General features: G+C 35.2%; 1 protein-coding gene across 1 annotated transcript; it reads right to left on the bottom strand.

Moving 5' to 3' along the window:
- Positions 1–7,567: 7,567 nt before the first annotated feature.
- LOC121413374 (metal regulatory transcription factor 1-like) lies at positions 7,568–25,720 on the bottom strand. The gene is made up of 8 exons (XM_041606164.1): positions 24,835–25,720; positions 16,719–16,850; positions 14,772–14,845; positions 12,739–13,007; positions 11,882–11,992; positions 10,978–11,110; positions 10,459–10,676; positions 7,568–9,775 (listed from the first exon to the last, which is right to left on the bottom strand). Exons 1-8 carry the CDS (start codon positions 25,623–25,625, stop codon positions 8,828–8,830), a joined length of 2,676 nt encoding a protein of 891 aa, XP_041462098.1. The 5' UTR covers positions 25,626–25,720; the 3' UTR covers positions 7,568–8,827.
- Between the last annotated feature and the right edge of the window lie 9 nt (positions 25,721–25,729).

Here is a 25,729-nt window from a genome sequence, read left to right as displayed (position 1 = left end):
TCTAAATTACTGAACTCATATAAAGAGCAGTGTAGTAATGGTTTGAGATTGAATCTTGACTTGGCACCAATATCCTTAGACAAGACATAAGAGGGACTTCTTAGAATTGTGCTTAAATGACATGCTCACATGGTATCTAATGCATAATCCCATTGATGAGTGATGACGGTATCCTCTGAGCATCATTTAACCAATGCGGACCACCACACACAACTATGACTTGAAGTGCCACTCTAAAACTTTTGTCTTTTCCTTTACAAGACTGATGCTGAGACATGAAAGATTAGGAAGAAGTCTGATGCATAAGACCATGAACATGGCTGTGAATCAGTCACTGCCCGGTACACGCCAGTCTTGCGTTAGTCGCTTCCTTTTTTTATCGACCAGGATTCGGTACAGGTTTTCTTACAAAAACTGCCACTGGACATTCGTCGAAAAAAAACCCCAACTAATGCAAGACTGGAGTGTATAGGCGATGACAGCTCCACAGCCACAGTTCATAGTCTTCCGTATCAGACTTATTGCTGATGTTTGTGTAACAGCATCAGACTAGTGTAGAGGCAAAGACAAAAGCAGAAGCCTCTGCCTAGATCCACTAAGTTCCAATCCAGTTACAATAAAAAACATATGAGGAGTGCTGTCTCTATATTTGAGTTGGAATTACCACTGAAATATAATATATACAATATACAGTGCGTATCAAAAAAAACGGGACAGATTTGAAAAGTCTATAAAATTTTTGTTTCAAATAATGATGTCTATATTTTGGTGTTAATAGATGCTCTAAGGTCTTCTCTTTGAAATGCAATTTAAAAAAATAAATTTTATTCATGCTTGAGCGAACACGTGACGTTTTTGTTGGGGGCTCAAAAAGAGGCTTGCGCCAGAATTGCAGAATATGTGTAATACAATGATCAGACTTCTTGCTAATCAGGATACTTCCTCTTGACCTTTTCATTATCTGTGCCACAATTTTCGAATTATGCTGTCAAATTTCATTTACAAAGTTATTTATTTAATTGAATTAGGCCTATTTTATTTTTTCATTCAAACTTCTGTTACCTTTTAATTTTCCTTCATAAGTAACTGGGAAAACAAGATTTTTTTGTCAACCCAAGCAAGAAGATTTAAATTATTAATTGGGAAAACTTGTGATTATTCAAATCGTTTTATTATGTGAAACAAATAATGTTATGTACCTTTAAAAGACATGAATCTATTTTTCAAGGGGTCATTAATTCCTTGACCAAGTTTAATTGCTTGACAGGAAACACAGGAAGGGATTCATGTTTTCAATGGCAATGGCGTATTGAGTCAATTTTGAGGGAGCTAGATATGGCAGATCGGGTAAAATGTATTAAAAAGTTGTGAGCCTGCGAAGTGAGCACGCAAATATTCCCATTTTTTAAATTACAATATCAAATTTTGTGATAGATTTTGACATGATATTCTGAAAATGATATCATATTTTACTTTCTATCTTTCCTTATTTCCTGTCCACTTTTTTTCTTGGTCATGATTTTTTTAATTGAGGGGGGGGGGGAGAGCAACCCGAGCGCCCGCCCATCTGTGTGGCTTTGTTCAAAAGGCACCATAACCTTTGTAGCACATAATGAAAAGGATTTGAAAAAAATCCATGCTCTCCCATAATTTGGTTGAAAAAAAATTCAGCTTGAAGAAGGAATATTCAAAGCTAACAGAGAGCATATTAAAAAGAAATAACAGAATAATTCAAGCAAATAAATAGATCTGAAAATGAATTTTGACCGCATTATTTGAAAATTATGGCAAAGATAATGAAAAGGTTAAGAGGAAGTCTGCTAATTAGCAAGAAGTCCGAACATCATATTACTCATATTCTGCAATTCTGGCGCAAGCCTCTTTTTGAACCCCCAACAAAAACGTCCCGTGTTCGCTCAAGCATGAACGAAACTAAATTTTTTTGGTAGCATTTGAAAGACAAGACCTTAGAGCACCTATTAACACCAAAATATAGACATAATAATTTGAAACTAAAATTTTATAGACTTTTCAAATCTGTCCCGTTTTTTTTGATACGCACTGTATAATAATTTCACATTTTCTCCGGAATGACCATGAGGAACTCATTCACAACTTTTCACTCACTGCAACATAGAATCTGGATTCATGAAATATTAATGTACATTGAAGACTGATACAAAGCTGAATTTAAATTAACTCACAGGGATGATATCATGCTGAGTAAACTATACTTTATGCAAAACAATAAGCTAAATCATATTAACACTATAGCACAAACGTGTATATTTACACTCTCTAATATATTATTCCACTTGGTTTAAATATACATCTAATCTATGCACAAGCATAATTCTTTTAAACATACAAAGCTTTTCAATATAAGCAACTCCTTTGAAATCTACATGTACATTTTTTAAATCTAAAACTTACTTCAACACATTTTTGGTAAATTCAAATACACATATATAATTCCACCTGTGATACAGATACAATTCACCATGCTCTAGTTGACATTCTACTAGTCAAATACTCATCAAAGTTGTATCACTTTTTCCGAACAGATTTCTATGGTCCCATATAGGATATGAATTAGACAGATCCACCTGCTTGTGAATCATTTGTTTTATTTCTACCCTCATCATTTGTTTTATTTTTACCCTCTTCGATGCATACACAGATACCACAATTTTTTGTACTAAGTCTGCATAAAAAGAGAGCAAAACAAAAAATATTCTTGCAGAGAACCGCAGTGTAGAGTTTGTTTCATGCAATTTACATGCATGCATAGGTAAATCACCAATTTGTTGATGATGATGCATGTGTGATACAGGTGTAGAGGGTAAATGAAGGTTACATGCAACTCTTCTGTTGTATAAAGGCCGTGTTTATGCTTCCACTTTTCAGGCCAGAATCAGGGTTTCCAAACGTGATTAGTCCAAAACACGGTTGCGTCCATGCTTACTTTCATTTAAACGCTGTTTAAAAACGCCGATCGTAAACTCACAAAAAGATGCGTTTGTAAACATCGTTTGGCCAGAATCAGGCTTTCTTGGGAAGTATAAACAGAACCACGATCGTAAACGTGTTTAAATGACGTCATTTGGTACATGCTTCCGGTGAGATGGAAATCCGCGGGCAAATACAGTCGCACTTGCTCCACGTAATATAAACACTTGGGAAAAAAACTTTCGAAAAAAGGCGCGCCCAATTTGACCTCGCTTTCCTGCTCAATGAAATTTACGATGCGAAGCCAGTTGGAGATCGTGAATTCGCCTCTAAAAAGTTTAAGCATAAACAGCACTCCCAGAACCATGTTTACGATCGGCGTTTTGAATCGACGTTTGAAAACACTGATTCTGTCCTCGCAATGGAAGCATAAACACACCCTTAGTCACACAATTCACTTGAATGTTTAAATGGCAGCAGATTTTATATCACGCCAGCTGCTAGATCATTTTACTAGTTTTAAAGGTGGAGAGTATTATTTTCAATACTTTTTTATTTAATGATTAAACTAGTAACATTTCTCGTAATGTATACATCACATTCCTTTGCAAGCCTGAAGTAGCATATCAATCTTGTTTTCTCTATTGACACTAACATACATACAAATATATTCTTTATGTTTAACAACAAGGTGATAACCATCTCTGGAACAAACAATCACAAAACATCAAATTGATTTAATGAACTAAATTATGATAATATAAACTAGGCATTTGATATTTATAAACATCACTGGTCAAACCTTTAAATTCTTTCTCAGCAAAAAAAAAAAAGAGATACAGCAGACATGAAAGCCAATATGGCTCAGAGTATGAATAAGGTTAAACCTTGTAATATACAAGACCTCTTCAAAATAAAACATTATGCTGATCCCTGTCATAAGCCACAAAGCAATGCAGTGCTCATGGTAGTAACATTTTCATTGGAAGCAGCAAACATCATTAATTTCTGCAGTCATGTGTGTTTTCCAAGTACTCCCAACATAAACAGTATCCAATGTAATATGAACAGAAAAGCTTATAAATCATGTTCAAATGTTTCTTACATCACATACAGAGCAAATGGGTAATAGTAATAACCATAACACATTTTTACAAGGTGGAGTTCTGAAAAACACATGCCACATTTGCATGTGGTCCCACTAACTCATGTCTGTGTGCAGAGTGAGAAACATTTGGATAAAATTAGTGTATTTCTTATCAACTTGATTATCTAAACAAAAGACACCTATGGTTCAGATACAACCAAATTTATTCCAAAAGTTGCTTTGGAACACTCCCATTCATACTGATATTACATGACTAGAACTCCACTATACACTGTCGTATAAAATAACACAATTGGCGGATAGTTCTAAACTTGATCTGAAAACCCTCATATCATTTTTATCATTTGGCAAATTGAATCTCGTCCAGTTGAACTCATAAAGTAATTTGTTCGCAGAATATAAACAAGGAACTTTCAAGCATAATCAACTTTTGTGGACTGAATACATACGCAAAGTATACAAAGTATAATTTTTAATCTATCCATATATAGATCTGAATCACAAACACAACTATAAATTACCACAACAGCATTTACAATGGAATATTTTAATTATTGATTGGTAAAGTCTCATAATCCCATTGAGGAAACAGACCGTTAATACCTCGAGTCGGGCTGTATATAATATCATATGGGGTAACGTGGTCTAGTGGTCACAACTCTTGTCTTTAAATCCGGAGGGACATGGGTTCGATTCCAAGCCATGGCATGTTTTCCTTCAGCAAGATATTTAACAACATTGTGCTGCACTCAACCCAGGTGAGGTATTCAAATGTGCACCTGGTAAGAATTTATTCCTTAAAACGGTGCACGTAACAGCTACCCTGCTACAGCCAGGGTAATTATCCTGCATTACTCTACAGCACTTGGATATTTCTGATAAAAATAAGTGTTAAACACTATATAACAAAGTTTAATTATTATTATTATCATTGATAAGTTTTGTAAATTTGTGAATGTAGAATATGATGCAAAAGTATTCACATACATGATACCAAATATGCAATAAAGCAGATACATGCATAAACCAAACAGAAAAAAACAAAACACTGCATAATCAAATGAAATGCCAGAACAAATTTTCATTGCTGCAAAGGAAACACTAAAAATTATTAAGTATATAATTATCATGCACAACAAAACACTGAGTTATAGAATAATAAATAACAAAATCTAGCTTGAAAACTTGTGTGAGAAATTCATCTATAAAAATGACGTGAGCTCCTAGGTTCAAAAACATCTTTGATTTACCTTGGAGATATTTGCTAACTTTACTTACTGGCTTTCTGAAAATAAATCCTAATTGTTAACAAAACTATGCAATGAGGATAAAAAGGAACAAAAACATACAGAGAGAAACAAAAGGATATTTCCTTAAGCAATGAAGGGTAGGTAAAAAGTGGAAAGAAATAATTGTGGAGGATGGTAGAAGTTTCATCATTATTGAAAAACTAACCAATTTTCAAGTGAGATACAATAAGGTAGTCACAAACAGAAATGTAAATCTTCATAAAGTAAATCAGTCATCCAGGTTTTAAATGTCAAGTCCACCTCAGAGAAATGTTGATTTGAATCAATAGAGAAAAATCAGACAAGCATATTGCCGAAAATTTCATCAAAATCGGATGTAAATAAGAAAGTTATGACATTTTAAAGTTTCATTTATTTTTCACAAAATAGTTATATGCACAATTTAGTCACATGCAAAAGAAAGAATCTATGAAGTCCTTAACTCACTATTTCTTTTGTTTTTTATTGTTTAAATTATACAATATTTCAATTTTTTACAGATTTGAAAATAAGGACCAATTTGACTGAACCATAAAATGTTAAACAATGATAATTCCACATGTTCAGGGAGAAATAAAAGTTTTTTTCACAGGACAATGAAGAGAAAATAAGAATATTTCATATAATAAAATACAAAAGAAATAGATAGTGAGTGATGTCATCAGCTCCCTCATTTGCATAACGACAGGAATCTGCATTTAACTATTTTGCAAAATTAAGTGAAACTTAAGAATGTCATAACTTTCTTATTTTTACATCCGATTTTGATGAAATTTTTTGTTGGTATGCTCATTGGATTTTTCTCTTTTTATTCAAATCAACTTTTTGTAGGGGTGGACTTGTCCTTTAATGACTGGGTGGCTGGATTCACCTCGAACCCTACCCCATCATTCCATTTTACTTGATTAGTTTATCCTTCTCCCTCAACACAACCCTCCTAAACTTCTTTAATGTCTTCTTTGATCAACCCCTTAGGCTTAACTTTTATCATTAAGTGACCTATAAGCTACAGGAGCCCCCCCCTACCGTGCTGATCACAATAGTCAATACTTTGAGACAATACAAAGAAGCATCTAACAAATTAAGAAAACTCATTCCCCATGCATGCGGAAAGTGCTCCACTACCACAATGCAAAGAGACAACGTAGTTAACTAAATCATAATAATAAAAGAAAGACAATTTCTCACATAATGAATCTAAGATAAATCTTGATATTTTTAGATGATTGCACAAAGAAATGAGATATTTCATTTTAATAAATAAATTCAAGAATAATTAATAATGATTACTAATCTAACGAGTCCCATGTCTAGGCATGGGTCTATCAGCAATATGTCAAAGACTTTAATCAAATCATATTCAATGGGTAAACCTATCCCCCTTAATAGCAAATTTATAATTAAACTCAAGAATAGTTGTACATAGTTTGGACAATTGATTCAATATCTGTGAAGCCCTGCTACATTTCTTTCATAACGACAACCTGTATCATAAGACAAAGTTAAATCCAGAGATTAAAGTTTACTAAAAAGGGTTTGATATTTGTCATGGCCTTTTTTTCCATCTCATGGTCTTTTTCTCTCCTAGCTTAAAGTTGCCTTCATGGTAATTTTGCCATCCAGTTGTTGCAACTACCAAGGTAACAGGGCTCAGCAACCAATGGAAGTTGATGATTCAGTGGTACATGTAGATTACATACCGGTATATGGTAAAGTTATTATAAAACTTCTGCAGTGAAAGTGCCATGGGTCCAGCCACATCTCGATGGGAACAGCAATATCGGCCCTGTTGCTTCCAACTAAGCAAACATAATAATGGTTTTACCATTCAATGGTTACCTTGTCTTCAAAAGTCAATAAAAATCAAGGATTTTGATGAAGTTAGTTTTGGATGGCAAATTTTACCAGAATAGTAAGTTGTTATCCTATGGGAGCCTGTTATTGTTGCTACCTGGAAGCCATTGGATCTCCTTTCCATCATCTCTCTGAGAAATTGGACATTCTGCAGCAATTCCAAACTCCCATCCAAACTCTCAATTTTGGCCAGACATTCAAAGAATGATTCTTTAAAGTGTTGTGGTGTAGCGGTTCTGACTCTCACCTTGTAAACAGAGGGTCGTGAGTTCAAATCCCACAAGAATTGTGATTGATCCAATCAACCGCAACTATGGTAAGCCAGCAACTTCAACATATAAAGAGCATGTTTGTTCAGCATATTTTCTATATATGATGTCGATTCATAAATTCATAGTTTTCTTGAAAATTCAGTGCACTTATTTTTGTTTGCAAAGGACATTGTGCAAATTTCCTGAATAAAAACTCATGGCATTGTGGCCCTAAACTGACTTCTCTAAATACATGGGGATAGGGTATGGTTTGAAAGATGTGAAGATAACTGAAGGATTCTGTTTCAGATTACGGTGTATGTTTGGCTTAATATGTAGATTTCCATTCAGGAGTAATTGACAAATATCCTGGTACCTAAACAAAGATAACATGTATGTTGCAATACAATCATCATATTCCTATTTAAACATGATTTAAAAGACAACAAAATAAAGTAAGAGGAATGCAAACACATATCTTGAATTAGTTATAACAGAAGAATCGCTTTTAAACAGAACATATCAGGAGACAAAGTGATAAGCATGAACACCAGGAAATCAGCTATTGAGTAAAAACTCAATGCAATTTTCACTAAATTTTAAACCCACCAAAAGGCTGGCATACACAAGAAGATCTAAAAATAGAACATTATCAATTCTTGCTGGTTTCATTTTTGAAAATCATCTTTGCATGCACCAGAAATTACCAATACCAAAGAAAATAACAGTCTTTAGAAAAAGTGATGGCAAGAAAGAGCTAAGAGAATGGAAATGATTTGTAAGACATCTGAAATATTGACAATGGCGGATAGAGAGATCTATTTGTTTTGTTCTCATGGTCTATGCATAGATAAAATTGTAAATTTAAACAAACACTTTTATACCTTGCATCGTACAATGTCGTATAGGACTAACCGTATTTTGTTGAAGTTTGTATTTTGCATTTGTTTATAATCATTTGCAAAATATATTAATGCCAGAAAATATATTTATACTAGAATTCCAGAGGACAAAAAAAAGCAGAAATAAAGTAAAAGCGTCAGGAAAAAGAAAATAAATTTTTCTGAATATATCACAGTGAAATTTGATGTATGTTTGCCATTTCTTTTCACTTTTTTTTTTTGGGGGGGGCTCTAGGGGAAGATACCCTAGAATTAGTTCAGAGAGGATGCAGTCACACACCAACAGACTGGCTTGAGATATCAATATATCTCAGCAACTTGAAATAAAGTGATATTTTGTCAAGTTTCTTGCTAGGATAGTGCTAGTCTGCACTCAAACACCTCAGAATTACGGGTGGTATAGCTTTTATGTACATAACTTGAAGACAGGATCTGAGAATTGCAAATACTGAAGACATGGGAAGCTGGAAAGTGCTAACTCTGATCCTCGACCATGCCAGATAGTATACTTTCAATGTTTCTGATCTGGGACCTGACCTCATGCTTACAGTCACACTCACACATACAACTACACTTGTTACACATCTTGGAAGAGTCTCCCGACTCGGATAGGAGAGACTGGGAGTAATCAAGCGGTTGGGAAACATCGCTGCTCAAGAGTTCATTGATGAAGGCTTCTGTTGAACAACTGTTGCTTCTTTCTGGAGCCCGCACGACCGGTACATCATGGTTTTTCTCCCGGCTTGAAACAGCGTCGGCAGATGGAGGAGAGAAAACATCGTCTGAAAGCTGGCTGCTTGTGCTTGGTGGACCATGCATCAAGTTAGGAGTCTCAGCAAGCGTTGCAGGAATCGGCTTGACGGTATTAACAGTTGAGGTCGGCGCAGCATTGGCCACTGTTGGTGCTTGGTATACAATATGCTGTCCTGCTGGAACCGTAGGCATGGCTGTACCATTTAGCTGTGTTTGTACGGTACCTAGCTGGGGCTGTGGTGGTTGCATTATAACACTTTGAAGGGGTATGCCCATACCCTGAGCCATTTCTAGTGGTACCATTTGTGCACCGACTAGATTGCCGGTTGTAAAGTACTGAGGGATGAGATAGGTGTTGGAAAGCCCTGTGGCACCAGGTGTCTGCACCAAGGTACCACCTGCAGGGGGTAATCCACCTAAGATCTGAATGCCACCCTGGGGAGTGATTGAGACTGGTAAAGCAGTCGGCTGGGCTGGATGCTGACGTGCAGGAATGACCTGGGGTTGGGGTGGGGCTTGGGGTTGAGGCTGAGGCGTCGCTACTGTCAATGTCCGTTCGTCGTTGGCGATACCTCCTGTGATGATGTGAACTTGAGGGTGCATCTGAGGTTGAATTACTGAGCTAGGTGGATTGGTGGTAGCACTGGACGCAGAAGCAGGTTGTTGTAACTGTTTAAAAAAATATAAAAAAGAAAACAAAATAGAACATGCTTCAAAACATGATTGTTATCACAGAAAAAAATACACCAAAAAAATTTCCAATTTCTCCTACTCTTCTTCATTCCAAATTCAAATTTGTGTTGAACCTGACAGCACATGAGGTTTCTTCATCCACTCTGTTTTATGGGTGGCCCATCATCCCCAGTACCAAATCTAGTATGTTGAACCTGGCTCATAAAACTTTGATACCTTGGTTAACTCTAAAAAAAGAAACAAAACCCTGACCTGTCATACATTCATCATCCTTGACTTCTAATTAGCTAGATTGCCTACATCAAGAAGACTGATATGAAATCAGGCAAATAGATGTTAAAGAAAATAATTCAAAAGATAAAGCTGTGACTATTACCAACATGCCTTCAGAAGGGCGCCAGCTAACTCGGCACATTCGACAGTTCAACCCCTGCCATATTCAATTGCTTGGTTGTCTAATCAGGAGTGTTGGAATACAGATTTATGGTTATGATTAGAATTAAGGTTGGGCTTAGATTTGATACAAAATACATATTTTAGAGAATTCATACAGGATTACTGCCTGGACAAATCAACCTGAAATTTCAGAAGGCATTTGAGTTTTAAGAGTGCCCAAAGTGCCAAGTTACCCTGGCCCAATTTAGAAACACCCCTCTTACTTTAGCAGTCAGCGGCATAGATTGCTGCACGGGTTGTTGAACTGCCGCTGGTTGAGTGGTTTGTGGTTTAGGCACCAGAGTCTGCAGGACATCGGGTGTGATAACCAGCTGGGTAGGAGCTGATGAAGATGAGCCGCCCTGGTTGATGGTGATGACAAGGTTCTGGTTTCCATCCCCGGTAGGGACATTTTGGACTGTCACTGTCTGGGAAGTGGAAGCTGTGGATGATACAGGTCAAAGATTACCAATTGTTTTCTATTTTTATGGATAATAACCACCATGGATGATTACTCTCAATGGATCATAATAGTCCTTTCAGACTAGGGATTCAAGATTTATTCCATTCTATTGGTAAGATAATATTCAGGACTGTAAGATACTCAAAAAAATGTTATGAACCAATGCATTGAGAGCTTACAAATTTATTGCAAAATGCAGAATCAGCCCCCCCCCCCGTCTTTGATCCCCATGACCATTGACATTGATCCTCAGCATTATACAGTCTAGATGATTGTTTACCTGCTTTAGACACCTCCTGCTTGACCTGCATCTGAGTTTCAGCTTGGGGTATCTGTATGGAAGGTGCGGGCGCAGCCACAGGGGGAGCCTGTAAAACAATCGGCTGACCATTCTCTAACGTGATGTCTTGAATCTGCAGGTATTTCCAAGTTCATGAATTATCAAAGGTAAATTGGAGTAATGAGTAAAATCATGAAAATAAAGGAAAAATTTAATTTTGACAGTGAGTGTGTCATGGTGTCCAGACAAGTATGCGTCAGGATTAGTAAGGGGGGGGAGAAGGGTACAGCAGAATGAGGATTACATGTAGACAGGTGGAGTTGCATGAAATGAGAAACACTGACAGGCAGAATACAAGGGGTAAGAGAGAGAGACACACACAAACAGTAATTTATTTCCCTGCCCTACCGTGACAGTGCTATCTGGGAAACATATGCCATTACCATGGCAACAGATGTTCATGGAACATATCCAGGGGGCGGGGTAGGAAAGGGAATTCTTCTTATGAATATTATGCACCCACATACATGTAGCTATGTACTTGACTAATTTCATTATACCGGTCATATGTTCTTTCACACATCTTCTTTATGCATTGTAAAATACTACACAGGCTTAATATGTTGTTCCATGAGGGCTCGCATGCCTCTGGGCAATAGTACTGAATTTTACTTTTGCGAGCCCTGGCCCATGGAAAAACCGTTATCTTACTCTTTTCTTCTTTTTTTTTCATTTCTACTTTATCCATATTTAATTATTTGATTTCAAATTGTATTTAGGTAATTACATTGTACAATTTTTGTATTTTTTATGGCCAAATAAATAATGATAAGTATTTTCTACTGTTATTCTTGTTGGAAGCAGCAAACATTTATGGTCAAAATGTTCATATAAGCCAACCTACCTTTGGTGTTTCGCTAGAGGAAGCTTGGATGACTTCAGTGGAGGAAGATATACCCATACCAAGAACTCCACTCAGTGTATTAAGTATCTGAGCAGCCACCTCATTGCTAGCCTGTAGTAAAAAATAATGAGAATGAGATGAAACTTGTCTTCTTAGATTTAAGAAACAGTTGAAAACGTACTTGTATCCAGGATAGATGTAGCTTTTTAAGTGACATTGTAAATTGATCTACTGTGTAAACGCTATGATATAGTGTACTATGTATAGTAAATGCCTCATAAATGCCTTATTATTATTATTATTATGATAAACTCCTGAATAAAACACCAAGGCTCATACTCAAAGCTACGAAGGATTACCAGTATACAGTGTATACAGTATAATGGTATCATAGCACAGTCCAATGTCCTGCACATATTCTGTAACAACTGCTGTTCAAAATTAGTGAGGTATGAGAGGTTTTATAACACTCCAAATGAATGCCTATCATCTCATTTGATATTGCACATGTAAAATTATATGCTCAGGAGACTCTTGCATAAAAGAACAACAACTCTGGCCAATTTTTTTTGCCAGAGTTTTTTCACTGTGTTATTGTCAATGGTTTAAGATTGATTGTGTCTCAGTTTCTGTTTATTTGACAAAGTTTTTCTGGTAAAAGTTTTATGCAACAGGCCACAGATGTCACAATGCTGCTTCGGTCGACATTTTCCTGCAATCCAACACTGAAGTGGACTAAACACTGCCAAATAAACATGGTGACCAAAATTTTGACTCACATCCTGGCTCCACAACACGAATACATCTCGAAATGTGGATCCACTGAATTCAGCTCAATAATCAAGTCATCAATTTACCTGAACGACTTGCTCTTCCAACGACTGCTCATCGTTACCGCTCTCAGCTACGTCTCCATCATCACCATCTCCACCATCACCTCCATCACCTCCTCCCGATGCCTCCCCCTCCTCCTCCTCCCCCTCATCCTGATGATCCCCATCGGTATCCATCGTGGAGCTACTAGCACCATCCTGCTTCTCATGCCCCTTCTGGTGGCTCTTGAGACTGTACTGTGTGGTGAAGGCACGCTTGCAGCCGTACTGTGGGCAGATGAAGGGCTTCTCACCTGGAGAATCAAGAGAATTTAGCAAGAAAATCATTGTTGCTGCACTCAACCCAGGTGAGGTAAATGGGGACTCGGCAGGTATCTATTCCTGGAGACACATAAGCGCGCAACACCTGTGCTGCCTAAGCTGCTGTAGAGCATAGACTTTCCATAAAGTGATTAGTGCTAGAAGTATGATTATTTCAAGTCCCAGCTAAAAACTTATTTAATCTCCCATTAACAGTTTAGTATTGTTTTTTTTTCAGGATTATTGAAATTCTATTCTTGTTTGTTTTCTATTACTGTTGTGTTTTCTGTTTATTTTCCTTGAAGCGCCATGAGCACCGAAAGGTGGACCTGTGCGCTATATAAGTAGCCACCATTAATATTATTATTATTATTATTATTATTATCATTAATGCAGGCAAAAAAAAACAGAACTTGCAGATCAACAGTTGTATACACAAACAGACACTAACTGGTGCATAAGTGGGTTTTGAGTTACCGTAAGTCTATCCCTAAGTTCAAAGTTACCATATCAATTCAGGAAGCAATCGAAAAGGGACATCTTCCTCAAATTTTGAGCGTGAAATAAGATAGTGGTGATATAAATGGGCTGTTTGTGCAGATTGTTATTGCAGTTTGTGCAGATTTTTATTGAGATTTTTCAGAAATCTTTCAATGCATCTACATGTACATGTATCTCATATGATTTTATTTTAATTTTTGCTCTGCATCAAAAGTTAATTGGACCACAAAATGATGTTACTTTGACCTTAATGCATGGCTTTCCTGCCAAATTGTACTTCTCACTGTTCAATACACTTGGACATCAATGACATCATCAAACATACATGTACACTTTAGACCTCGATTGGGAAACATTGCACTTCAGTACACAAACATTGTCATCAATGAAACCTTTAAAACAATTAGGCTTGTGTCAAAACAGAAAAATCAAAGAATAAGAACAAAGAAATTTTGAGAAAAATCAGACAAATAATGAGAAAGTTATGAGCATTTGAATATTGCAATCACTATTATGCTATGGATATCCTCCCATTGGCAATGTGACAAGGATGTGTGATGTCACATGTGAACAACTTTCCCTTTGATGAACTATAAAATACACTGTAGGGGAGACCGGGGTTACTTGGAACATGGGGTAAGTTGAAACATTGTAATTTTCTTTAATGCCTGTAGAGTAAATTTATGCAATTCTGCCCTCAATTTATTGTTAATGATACTACAACTGTTGCATTATTAATAGCAATAAATTGAGGGCAGTATTGCAAAAATTTACTTTACAGGCGCTAAAGAAAATTACAATGTTTCAACTAACCCCATGTTCCAACTGACCTCGGTCTCCCCTACCCCAAAATGTCTCTTTTTGCTTTTTCTAATATGGCGATACAAACTCTTGATCCATGATGTATTCTTTAAAAATCTGTATTACATGCCCTCCTATAGAAAGAACACATGATCTATGATAGATGTGATAAAAGAAGCAGTTTATAAGTTACTTAAAGACATACTAAAGTAATGGGGAAAGTTGTTCACAAGTGACATCACACATCGCGATATTCAAATGCTCATAAACTTTTCATTATTTGTCTGATTTTTCTCAAACTTTTGTTGGTCTATTTCTTTGATTTTTCTGTTTTCACAGAAGCTATCTTGTTCCAAAGGTTTCATTCTCCTAAATGAAAGAGAGAGCGATAGAGGGGAAGAGACAGAGGGGGGAGAAGAGAGGTCTACATGAACATGCTACTCTAGCAAAGTTACCTGTATGGGTTCGTATGTGTGTCTTCAGATGATGACTGGCAACAAATGCCTTTCCACAGCTTACAAAGTCACACCTGTGCAAAGACGAATTTAGAGAATGTGAAAATAAAATTGAAAGTATGCAACTTTCCAGTACAGACCAAGTACTTATAATGACCGGCTATGATATCAGTGCAAACTCTTACAGATACAAGTACATGTAATGTAGTACCACTTTTCTTGAATAGATAATAATGTACTTGTAACTTTTATTGTTCAGGGTAGTTTCAGTAATACTAATTTTGGCTTAAGAAGTGAAAATCTGCTGCACTGTACAATGTACATTCATGACATTATTAGAGTGGGGTTGAATTGTGCAGTGTATGAAGTCCGTTTGAAACAAACCCAGTAAAAAATACAAGAAAAAAAAGTTTTGATCAATGCACATGAACAAGAAGAAGGAAAGCAAAATAATGTACACGTACTCCTGTAACAGAGAATATTATCATTTTCAGACTTTTAAAAAACAATTACAAACATTTAGATTCAAGGTGAGAAAACTTTCACCAATCACATGTTATGAAAGAATCCCTGTGAATTAAAAAAAAGGTCATTCCCATTATAGAGAAAACACTTTTTTTGTACAATATTGTAAAATGTACCTGTGACATTCCAATATTCCAATGTGTTCTTAAACAAACAAAATAAAAAGAAATTAGAAAACTCAGACCAACTGTGCACTTCTTCTTTCATAAGACCCAACCCAGTTCCAACACTGAACATGCATGCGATGTACAGTGTACGTGTGAAAATGACGTCAATGCGGTAATAATTTAATAACAAAACTTGCTCATCGCGAGTCGGACATCTGGTTCGACCTGATGAACATATTAATTTACTTTACAAGGATGAGCAAAGGGGAATGCAAGTAGGTTACTAACAGTCCAAGGGTTTAGACAATCCACCTGTCTTTTCATTCATTTAAAAAAAGGGATACTGTGATCACTGACATGGCTTTCAATCTAATGGACTTCCAACATAAAGAAATCACCTGCTCACTTCAATTAAAGGCTACATAAAGTTGTAACTCAACTCCATGTGATATTACAGTTGTACATGTACAATTAAATCAGTTTTTATTTTATTCGAGTCAAATGTCAGTACACTGTCAATTTCTTTTATCATTTCCTTAAATCTTCCAAAGGATCAATCATAAAACCTTGGGCTTTATACTTCCTTGTGACAAAAAAATTGATGAGTTTTACTTTTTCACGGTGCTTCCCAAAATAAACAGTGTACAGACGATGATAATAATTGTAGTTTATGGAATCTACTAGGAGCAATGTTTACACTGTACACTTGCTCCCAAAATACACTGCATGCACTGTACATTAATGCAATTCATGCAAACAAAATTGTAGTTTGTACTGAGTTGTGTAAACTTCCTTCCTCCTCTTTAAAATGTTTCTTCAATTCTTCTGTTTGTAAACATACACGTACTATTAAAGTTCAACTTACTAGTACTTAAAATGACCCTGAAAATTTGCAAGTCATGGAAAAGCTATCTGATCACTACTCGTCTCTATGTTTTTAGATGTTTAAATTCTTTTCTCTGTACATGTGCTTTCATCACATGAAAACATCCTGCCAAGAAAACACATTCCTTCTACAAAAAATGCCCAATCTCTGAAACTGATACACATGTGTACGTATACCTGTCATCCTGACATGATGAACAGTATGTTTGATAAAATAATTCATTGGCAAGAAGGGATTATTTCATGCCCCTTTTAATTATTTGCTGATATTTTGAGTTTTAATTGAAATTTCAAAGTAATTTTTGCATCACTGGAGAGCCTACGATGAAATCTTTCAATAGTTGAACAAAGAAATACAGGTCATATTTTAAAATTACCCAAAGTCCCTTCTTGTTGGAAGCAAATAAATTGTACATGTATATATACTCACTTATAAGGGCGTTCTCCCGTGTGTGTTCGTACATGTTTTCTAAGATCACTGAGTGTAGTGAATACCTTGCTACATCCTTCCTCATCACAGTTGAATGTGGTTCCAGTATGAATCCTCTGGTGAGCCTTCAACCTGTAATAAATTAACAAAGAATTATTATGAAGTTCCCATTCATTGAAAACAAAACAAAATATTACATTACATATACATTGTATACAGACAAAGAGACAAAAAATTAATTTAAACATCAGTAAATACAAATTAAAATATAGTTGGCAAATAATTGTAACAATATGAAGAGAAAACGGAAAAGTGCATTATTTAAAGGTTGCATTCTCATAGCATTAGTTAGTAAACCCTAATACTCCAAGAATATTTCAAAGCTTTTAATTACCAGGGAGGGGCCATTATAGCCCCCCCCCTCAAGATCTCAGCCATGGGTCGCACGATTGCCTCAAAATTTTGCACTAGGGTCAAGAATTATGTAATCTAAAAAGTTGTCTAGCCAAATTTACGAAAAATAATTAATCTATGCTAATTTATGCGAGAAATCAAAGCCTCTGGAATAGCAATTTTTGTATAGTTTATATGTCTTTCCCCCTCATCAATTCCTGAAAGAAAAAGATAGGTTGTGGTATTAGTATTTATTTAATACATGTATGCATTTCATTGTTTCTTTGTTTTTCGTCAAGCATTTTCAAATGCGTATGTGTCATGAAATTTTGTTCCGATATTAAGGAGTTAGGAGGTATTGACAAAAATTTGACAGGGGGGCCATTATGCCCCCCCCCCCCCCCGGAGTATTAGGGTTAAACTCTTGGGGATCTGATTTACCAAAACTAAACATACAGCCTACGCTGTGGGTAAAATACTTTTTCAAATGTTCCAGAAGGAAAGACTATAGAAAATCAATCTAGATAAATCTAGATACAGTACATGCTCATAATACAGGACTTAAACTTGGTATTCCCAGATACATGTACCGGTATGTACATTGTGAAACATGAAAAGGAAACTGAAAATTGCTCTTTAGTCTTTCTTCTTAATATTATTGGAATCAGTTTCATTATGGATGTTTTGCTTTCCTTTTTGACACATGATCATATCCATGTTTATCTTGTATTTTCTCCTTTCTTTTTTTTCTTTTTTAATGGCTACAGTACTTTAAACCTTCAATTGTCTGCAGCATACAGTATGTGTTTACAGTGCAGACTGCATACACTGTACATGTTCATCTCAAAGATGAACGTTGCTTGCATGTGATATACGTTCATACTGTACTTGTAGTTACATGTACAGAAGTTAATACACTTAACATCATACATTGTAGGGCTAAAAGGCCCACTGAAATGTAACTCGTGTCTGTTGATGGTACAATCTGTAGATACATGTATGTACAGTATGCTAATCTACATTTAAATCTAGGGCAATTTTCCGCGAAAAGGTCATCCAAGGAGACCTTTATCTCTATTTTAAGAAGTTATCTTCGGTGGAAATAAGAAAGCCCAAATGTTGAATTTCAAAATTTCATTAAGAAAACTATGAAAATATGTGGGGCACCTAATTTGCAAAATTGGTAAAATTGGCGTTAACATACATGTACATGTACCTGCATACATGTACATGTATGGGACAAAATATAAAAACTCATAGAAAATCAAAGCAAAACTTGTTAGATTTAATCATAAACACATGGACCCTGAACAGCTTATTACTTTCGAGGGGGAAAAAGGGATGTCATGTACTAGTAATTCAATACGCAAATGAGGTATTGTCAAAGGATAGAATGTACCACACGTACACGGTACATGTAACATTTTGAGGCAACTTTTTTTGTTACTTCTCAGAAAACTTGTATTGTTGCATCTGTAGGAAGTTCTACCGGTAATTTATTGAATACCGGTATGAAAATGTTATTCCACAAAATGTTTCAAAAGTTTATCTAACTTTTTAATAAAAATTTACTGGGTAATTAAAGAATTGTTACCTTCATGGCACAAGATGTTACATATGGGACATTTTGTACACGATGTCAATGGAGGAAATAATAATAATAATAATAGCTTGATTTATAAAGCGCTTTTTGCCTGAGGATACAAAACGCTGCTATCATTACCCCGGCTTTAACTCAAGCTAAGATCACCGGCGCTAAGTGCATTCAAGGAAATAATCCTGCCGGGTACCCATTCACCTCACGGTACTCACCTAGGTTGAGTGCAGCACAGTGTGGATAATTTCTTGCTGAAGGAAAACACGCCATGGCTAGGATACTCTCTGTTTGAAAGGCGAGATTCAGAACCACTAGACCACGACGCGCCCATTGAAATGAATATCAAATTTGTGTACAAAGTGAATGGAGAAAAAAATTTCAAGATGCACTCCAAAAAGTGATTTATTTACCTTTCCTTTAGTTTCTACTACTGATTTTTTATAAATATTGAATACTGAAAATAATTAACACAGCAAAAAAAAAAAAGTTCAAAAAGAAACAATTTGAAAAATCTAAAACATCTAACCTACATGTGTACATGTACATGTATGGTATAAAAATTCATAAAAACATGAAAAATCCAGAAATATTATTGAAATGGCTTATTTCCTTTTCAGTCATATCAAATATGCACTAGAACATTTTAAAAAAACCCTACATGTAATAGTTATTTACTTATTTCCATTTTTGAAATTATTTGAATTTTTAAAATTATGGGGGAAATGTATACATACTGCGTCATTCCTTTGTTAAATTAGAGTCTGTAGTATATACATGTACATGTAAAAGGGTTTTGCCTTTATGACATGAAACTTGCCTTTGATATACCTACATGTGTTATGACTTTTTATCACACAAGTGTGACACAAGTTTTCAAATAAAATGCTTTCAGAGAATTTTCAACTTGAAAAAAAATTAATGTTTTTTTTCTCCATCTCATGCGTAATGCCACGTTTTCTCTCTAAAAGGTCAAAGTCAAGGTCATATGTCACCATTTTTTTTGCACGATTATTCTTCTAGATAATATCTACACGTACATGTACCATCATAAGGGTATTCAATCCAACTCATTTAACACTATTTTTCAGGTCATTACAGCCTCTGAAATGTTCCATATGTAATACACCCAAGTTCTTGGACAAAACCCACTGCAGAAGACCATAAAGGCCCGTATTCTGAAGTCTGGTTTAATACCTAGACCATGGTCTAACTCTGTGCTAAAATTATGGGAGGCCAAAGGTGTCAAATTTTTTTTATTAAGTTGCATGTTTCTTACGTCTACTCTGCTCTTTCCTGATTCAACGATGGTGAAGACAAGCATCTATTTATACTTCCTAGACAATTATGAATGATTTGAAAGCCAAATGAGCTGAAATGTGATTTCTCTACCATTAGTGATTTACATGTATGTACAACAATTGGCTATCCATACTTAAACCTCAACTTTAAACCTGAGTTTAAGTTAACCCCGACATCAGAATATGGGCCAAAGACATTAGTAATGCATAGCTGATCAATTACATTTATTGTTTAGTGCAAATAATGTTGCATAAAACATGCACAGAAACAGTGTACATGTATGTACAAATAAATGTTGCTGGTATTATCAATAGACAGGATTCTTTAATTGAACATGTACATGTACCTCGGCAACCCAGACAAGTTTCCCAGAATTGAAATACCAATAGGTTTTTTTTTACTAAAATTGGTTTCAAACATTCATGTACATTGTACAAGTAGGCCTACATGTACATGAGATGGTAAACAAATCCAGTACCTGGTACATGTATCTTTAAGTTTAATCATTAACAATTCACTACATGTACATGTATGGGACATGCACTTTGCACTGGCTATTCTAAAGGAACACTATAAAATACAGGCTACATGTACATGTACATGTATCTAAATGTTTTTGTTTGGGGTATTTTTTTATTAAAAGAAAACAAAACTGAAGAATATTCAGAACATTTTGGTGAAAATAGTCAAATTGGCTGGTAGCCAAATAATAAAAATGACCCCCCCATTACAGTAGTACAGCTGTACATGTACATGTACTGTATGCACTGCACTATGTAACCTTGAGATGGATTGCTAATGATGACTTGCAGAAATATACATGTACATGTACATGTACTGTAGCTGACTGGAAGATCAATACATGTAACCCAGAAATTTGAGGGAGAATGGATGTACATGTACATGTACATGTATTGAAGATCCAGTCCACGCCAACAAAAAGGTGATTAGATTATAAAAAGAGAAAAATCCGACAAGCAAATAATTTCATCAAAATCAGATGTAAAATAAAAGATATGACATTTAGAAATTTCGCATTTTATGTCACAAAACAGACAGTATACAAATATGAACATCCTTGTCTGTATGCAAATGAGGAGACTGACGACATACATGTAATTCACTCACTATTTCTTTTGTATTTCTTATAAACAAATATGAAATACTCTATTTTTCTCCTCATATGACATTGTCAAGAGAAACAATGATTAATTCTTCTCTGAATATGTGGACTTTGGTATAAATTAAATACATGTATGGTTCAGTCAGGTTGGTCATTATTGTAAAAAAATAAATACATGTATTGTATAATGCAAAAAAAATAAATAAAAAAATAAATATTGTATCATGAAAAAAAAAAAATAGTGAGTAAGAGACATCAACTGTCTCATTTACATTTCAATGAGTTGTGCATATCACTGTTTCGTGAAAAATAACTGAAACTTTAAAATGTCATAACTTTCTTATTTTACAACGAACATCTGATTTTGTTGATACAGTATGTTCACTGGGAGTGCTATCTTAGTTTGATTTTTCTCTATTTATTCAAACCAACATCTTTCTGGGGTGAACTTGAACTAAGGCCCATATTCTGAACTTGGGTTTAAATTAAACCCTGGTTTAAAGTTGTGGTTTAACTATGGAGAGCCAATTGGGGCACAAATCCCTAACAATACACATCCAATGTATTAACTCATATGACACCCACATTGTTCATACATTGTCGGGAAATGATACATTTAAGGACAAGTCTACCCGAAAAAAAAGTTTATATGAATAGAAAGAGAAAAAAATCCAACAAGCATAACACTAAATATTTCATCCATCAGATACCGGGAATAAGAAAGTTATGACATTTTGAAATTTCGCTTGATTTCACGCACAAGTTATACATGTATGCACATCCTGATCGGTATGCAAATGAGGAGACCAATGACGTCATCCACCCACTACTTCTTTTGTAAATTCTATTATGAAATATTCTGATTTTCTCCCCCTTGTCATGAGAAATCGAGTTTTATTCCTCCCTGAACATGTGGAATTAACATTAAACATTATGTGGTTCAGTCAAGTTTTACATATTAGGCCTATTGTCAATTCTTTAAAAATTGAACGATTTTATAATTCAAACAATAAGAGACAAAAGAAATGGTGAGGAATAGACATCACCAACTCTTTTATTTGCATGTCACGAAGTTGTGCATATAACTGTTTTGAGAAAATAAGCGAAACTTAACTTTAACATGTCATAACTTCATCTGATTTTGATGAAATTTTCAGCAGTGTTATACATGTACTTGTCTGATATTACTCTTTCGATTCAAATCAACATTTTTTTCTTGGGTGGACTTGACCTTTAAGCATTTTGATGTATTTTTCTCCATCTTAAAAGCAAAATATTAAACATAAGAAATATTGATAGAAACAGATTTTTAAAATTTGTTGGCTACCCATAATTTAAGCAGAGTTAGACCATGATCTAAGTTACCTTAGAACTTCAGAATACATGCCATAGTCTTTAACCGTATGACACGTAGTGTGAATTAAAAAAACAGAATCATGTTTGGTCGGCCATTCTTCTGAAGAGTTGTAACTTCCTCCATTTCTGCAGTGGTACTGTACATGTACATATTACAGTCCATAATAACCCCAGAAGTATGGATCATGTTTTAATACTGAAAAGAAGTAGTGAATACACATACATGAACATCACTTGAAATCTAAAGGGGGGGGTGTCAAAACATTTTTTTTGGGGGGGGGTCCAGAAAGAAGAACATTTAAATATAATCTAAATTACTCCACTGCAGAATAATAATAATGAATATGAACACAATACTAATAAAATTAATCATTTTTACTCTTTTTTGTCAATTACTCCTCAAGTTCTTTAATTCATCATTGCAGAGGTACATGTACATGTAGATTAAACACTGCCTCCTTAACCTTATTAAAGCAAGAAGGAAGCTGACAAGAAGATAGACCTGGAAGCTTGACAGCTGATTCAGCATTCTTCTAGAGTATTTGGAGTATTAAGGTAAGGTAAGGTACATGTAAGATCTATTACTCTCTTGTCTTTCCTTCTTCCATTGCTCCTTAGTCATTCTGCAAAGTGGATTTGGCACATGATAAATCATAATACATATACATGCAACACCCACCCCCACAAGCACACACTGAAAAAAATCTGAAAATATGAATCAAACACAAAAAAAAGAGTCATTATATAAACAGTTCCAAAGTCCAATTCACCACTTCAGCACAGAAAAATACAATGTACATACCGCAATAAATATATAGATTTTCAGTACATGTACTGTAGGAGGTCATGAAGTTTTGATGGGCTTCTAATAAATTTTCAAATAATTAAAATTATGGGCAAGTCCTAGAAAATGTAGAAGGCAAAATTTCATCTTTAATTTATCCTTGGTGGGGTAAGAAAGCCCAAATGTTGAATTTTAAAATTTCATTGAGAAAAATTTGATAATATGCATATTTATGCTAATTTGGGGCACCTACATGTAATTTGCATAATTGGTAAAATGGGCGTAATGTATGGGACAATTACAAAAACTCAGAAAATCAAACAAAACTTTTGAGATTAAGTCATAGGTGGGACATGAACCCCCTAACATCTTATTACATGTACTTTAGGGGGAAAAAAAGTGGTGTCATCTAATTAATTATGCAAATTAGGTCTTGTCCAAGGATGGAATGTCCCATACGTAACATTTTGAGGATGTTTTTTTAAGTTATTTCTCATAATACAATACTTGTATTGTTACATTTCCGGGAAGTTCTAATTTATAAAGTATGAAAATGTTATACCCCAAAAATTTTCAGAATAGAGTTCACCTTTTAATTAAAAGTTAATTAAAAAATTGTTACGTATGGGGCGTTTACACACAATGTCAATGGGCAGATTTGTATACAAAGTGAATGGAGAAAAACAAATTTCAAGAGTGCTCTAAAGAGTGAATATTTACCTTTTCTTTAGTTTTTAAAGACTGATTTGTTATAAATACTGATTAATGAAAACAATTGAAGCAAAAAAATTGTGAAAATGGAAAAATATGACAAAAATAAAAAACAATAGAAATACAATACATATTAAAGAAATTCATGGAACCATGAAAAACAAGAAAAAAAATGTTGAAATGGCTAATTTCCTCTTCAGTCATATCAAATAAATATGTCTCAATAGAACATTTTAAGACTGAAACTCTTATTTCTATATTTTGAATTATTTCAATTTTTTGAATTATGGGAAAATTGTGTACGTTCTCTATGGAGACAAAATGTCCCATATACGTAACTGTCCCATACGTAACATGTCATTAATTTGTTTAATTAGAGTCTGCAATTAGAGGGATTTCGCTTATGACATGAAACTTGCCTTAGATATACTAGAGTATTGTGACTTTTATCACAGTAAGTTACAAGTTGTCAAATGAAATACTTTTAGAGAATTCTCAACTTGAAAAAGATGTTTCAGAAATTGTCTTTTTTCTGATTCCTATACGTAACCGCCCATCTTTTCCCTCTAAAAGGTCAAGGTCAAATGTCACCATTTTTTGCATGATTATTCTTCTCCTAGATGTCTACCATCATGAGGGTATTCAATCTCATCAAAGTCATTTAACACTATTTTTCAGGTCATTAAAGCCTCTGAAATGTCCCATACGTAACACGCGCAAATTCTTGGACTTGCCCATATGCTGAAATAACAGACAAAAGAAATAAGATATGCAAAGTTAAACAATAAATTAAATTTTATGTAGGATCTAGAGTCTAGACCCGATTTTGACTTCTTTCTCAGGCTCAGCTCACCTGTACAAAGTGTTGAAAGACTTTTCACAGCCTTGCTTGTCACATGAATATGGCTTCTCTTTCGTATGAACTCGAACATGGATTTTCTTGCTGTAAGATGTGAGGAATGCTTTCCCACATCCTTTCTCTTCACAGACAAAATGATAGTCCCCTGTATGAGTTTTGATGTGGGTCTTGAGATTACCGGCAGTACTGTATGAACGAGTACACTGCGGATAGTCGCAAACAAATCTCTTTTCCTTCTTGTTCTGTTTAGTGAGGCTTGTTTCAGCCATTCCCTTCTCACAATCTTCATCGTAACAAACCTCGCTGTAGTCGCCCGGGTGAGACTTCTGATGCGAAAGAAGAGTGTCTGCCGAACTGTATTTTTTGTCGCAACAGTCAAAGTGACAATGGAACTTTTTTATTTCCTTCTTTTTAGTTTGGGGGTTTTTTGTTTCAAGCGTTAGAGTAGCACCTTCTATATTTTCAGCGCGAGGCATGAATGCATAGCCAGGCATGATCTGCATTTGGATTTGATCCGCAGATATTGTATGCTGAATGTACCCATCACCGGCGAAATCTCCACCGGCGCCAACCCGGTCGCGATCGTCACATTCTCCATCGCCTCCCTCAGCGTCTCTAGAAGTTGTATCATGACCATCAATCATTACCGAAGTTCGATCATACCCACTGGTTTCAATGTCCATTTCCTGCTCTTCGTTATCATGCAGCATATCCTCCATTTCAACTCGAAATTGCCCCATTTCTTCAGCAGTCATTTCACGAACAAGCTCCACAACTTCAGCCATTTTGAACTCAGTTGCGTCATGAGTTATTTATTATTACTCACCGTCTTCTTCGGATACTCGCTTTCCGGTCGCGTCGGAAAACAACCTACGGTACACCGTACTTT

The sequence above is a fragment of the Lytechinus variegatus genome, chromosome 4 (genome assembly GCF_018143015.1).
Source record: "Lytechinus variegatus isolate NC3 chromosome 4, Lvar_3.0, whole genome shotgun sequence".
Lineage (NCBI taxonomy): Eukaryota > Metazoa > Echinodermata > Echinoidea > Temnopleuroida > Toxopneustidae > Lytechinus > Lytechinus variegatus.
This window is presented reverse-complemented; position numbering and strand designations above follow the sequence as displayed.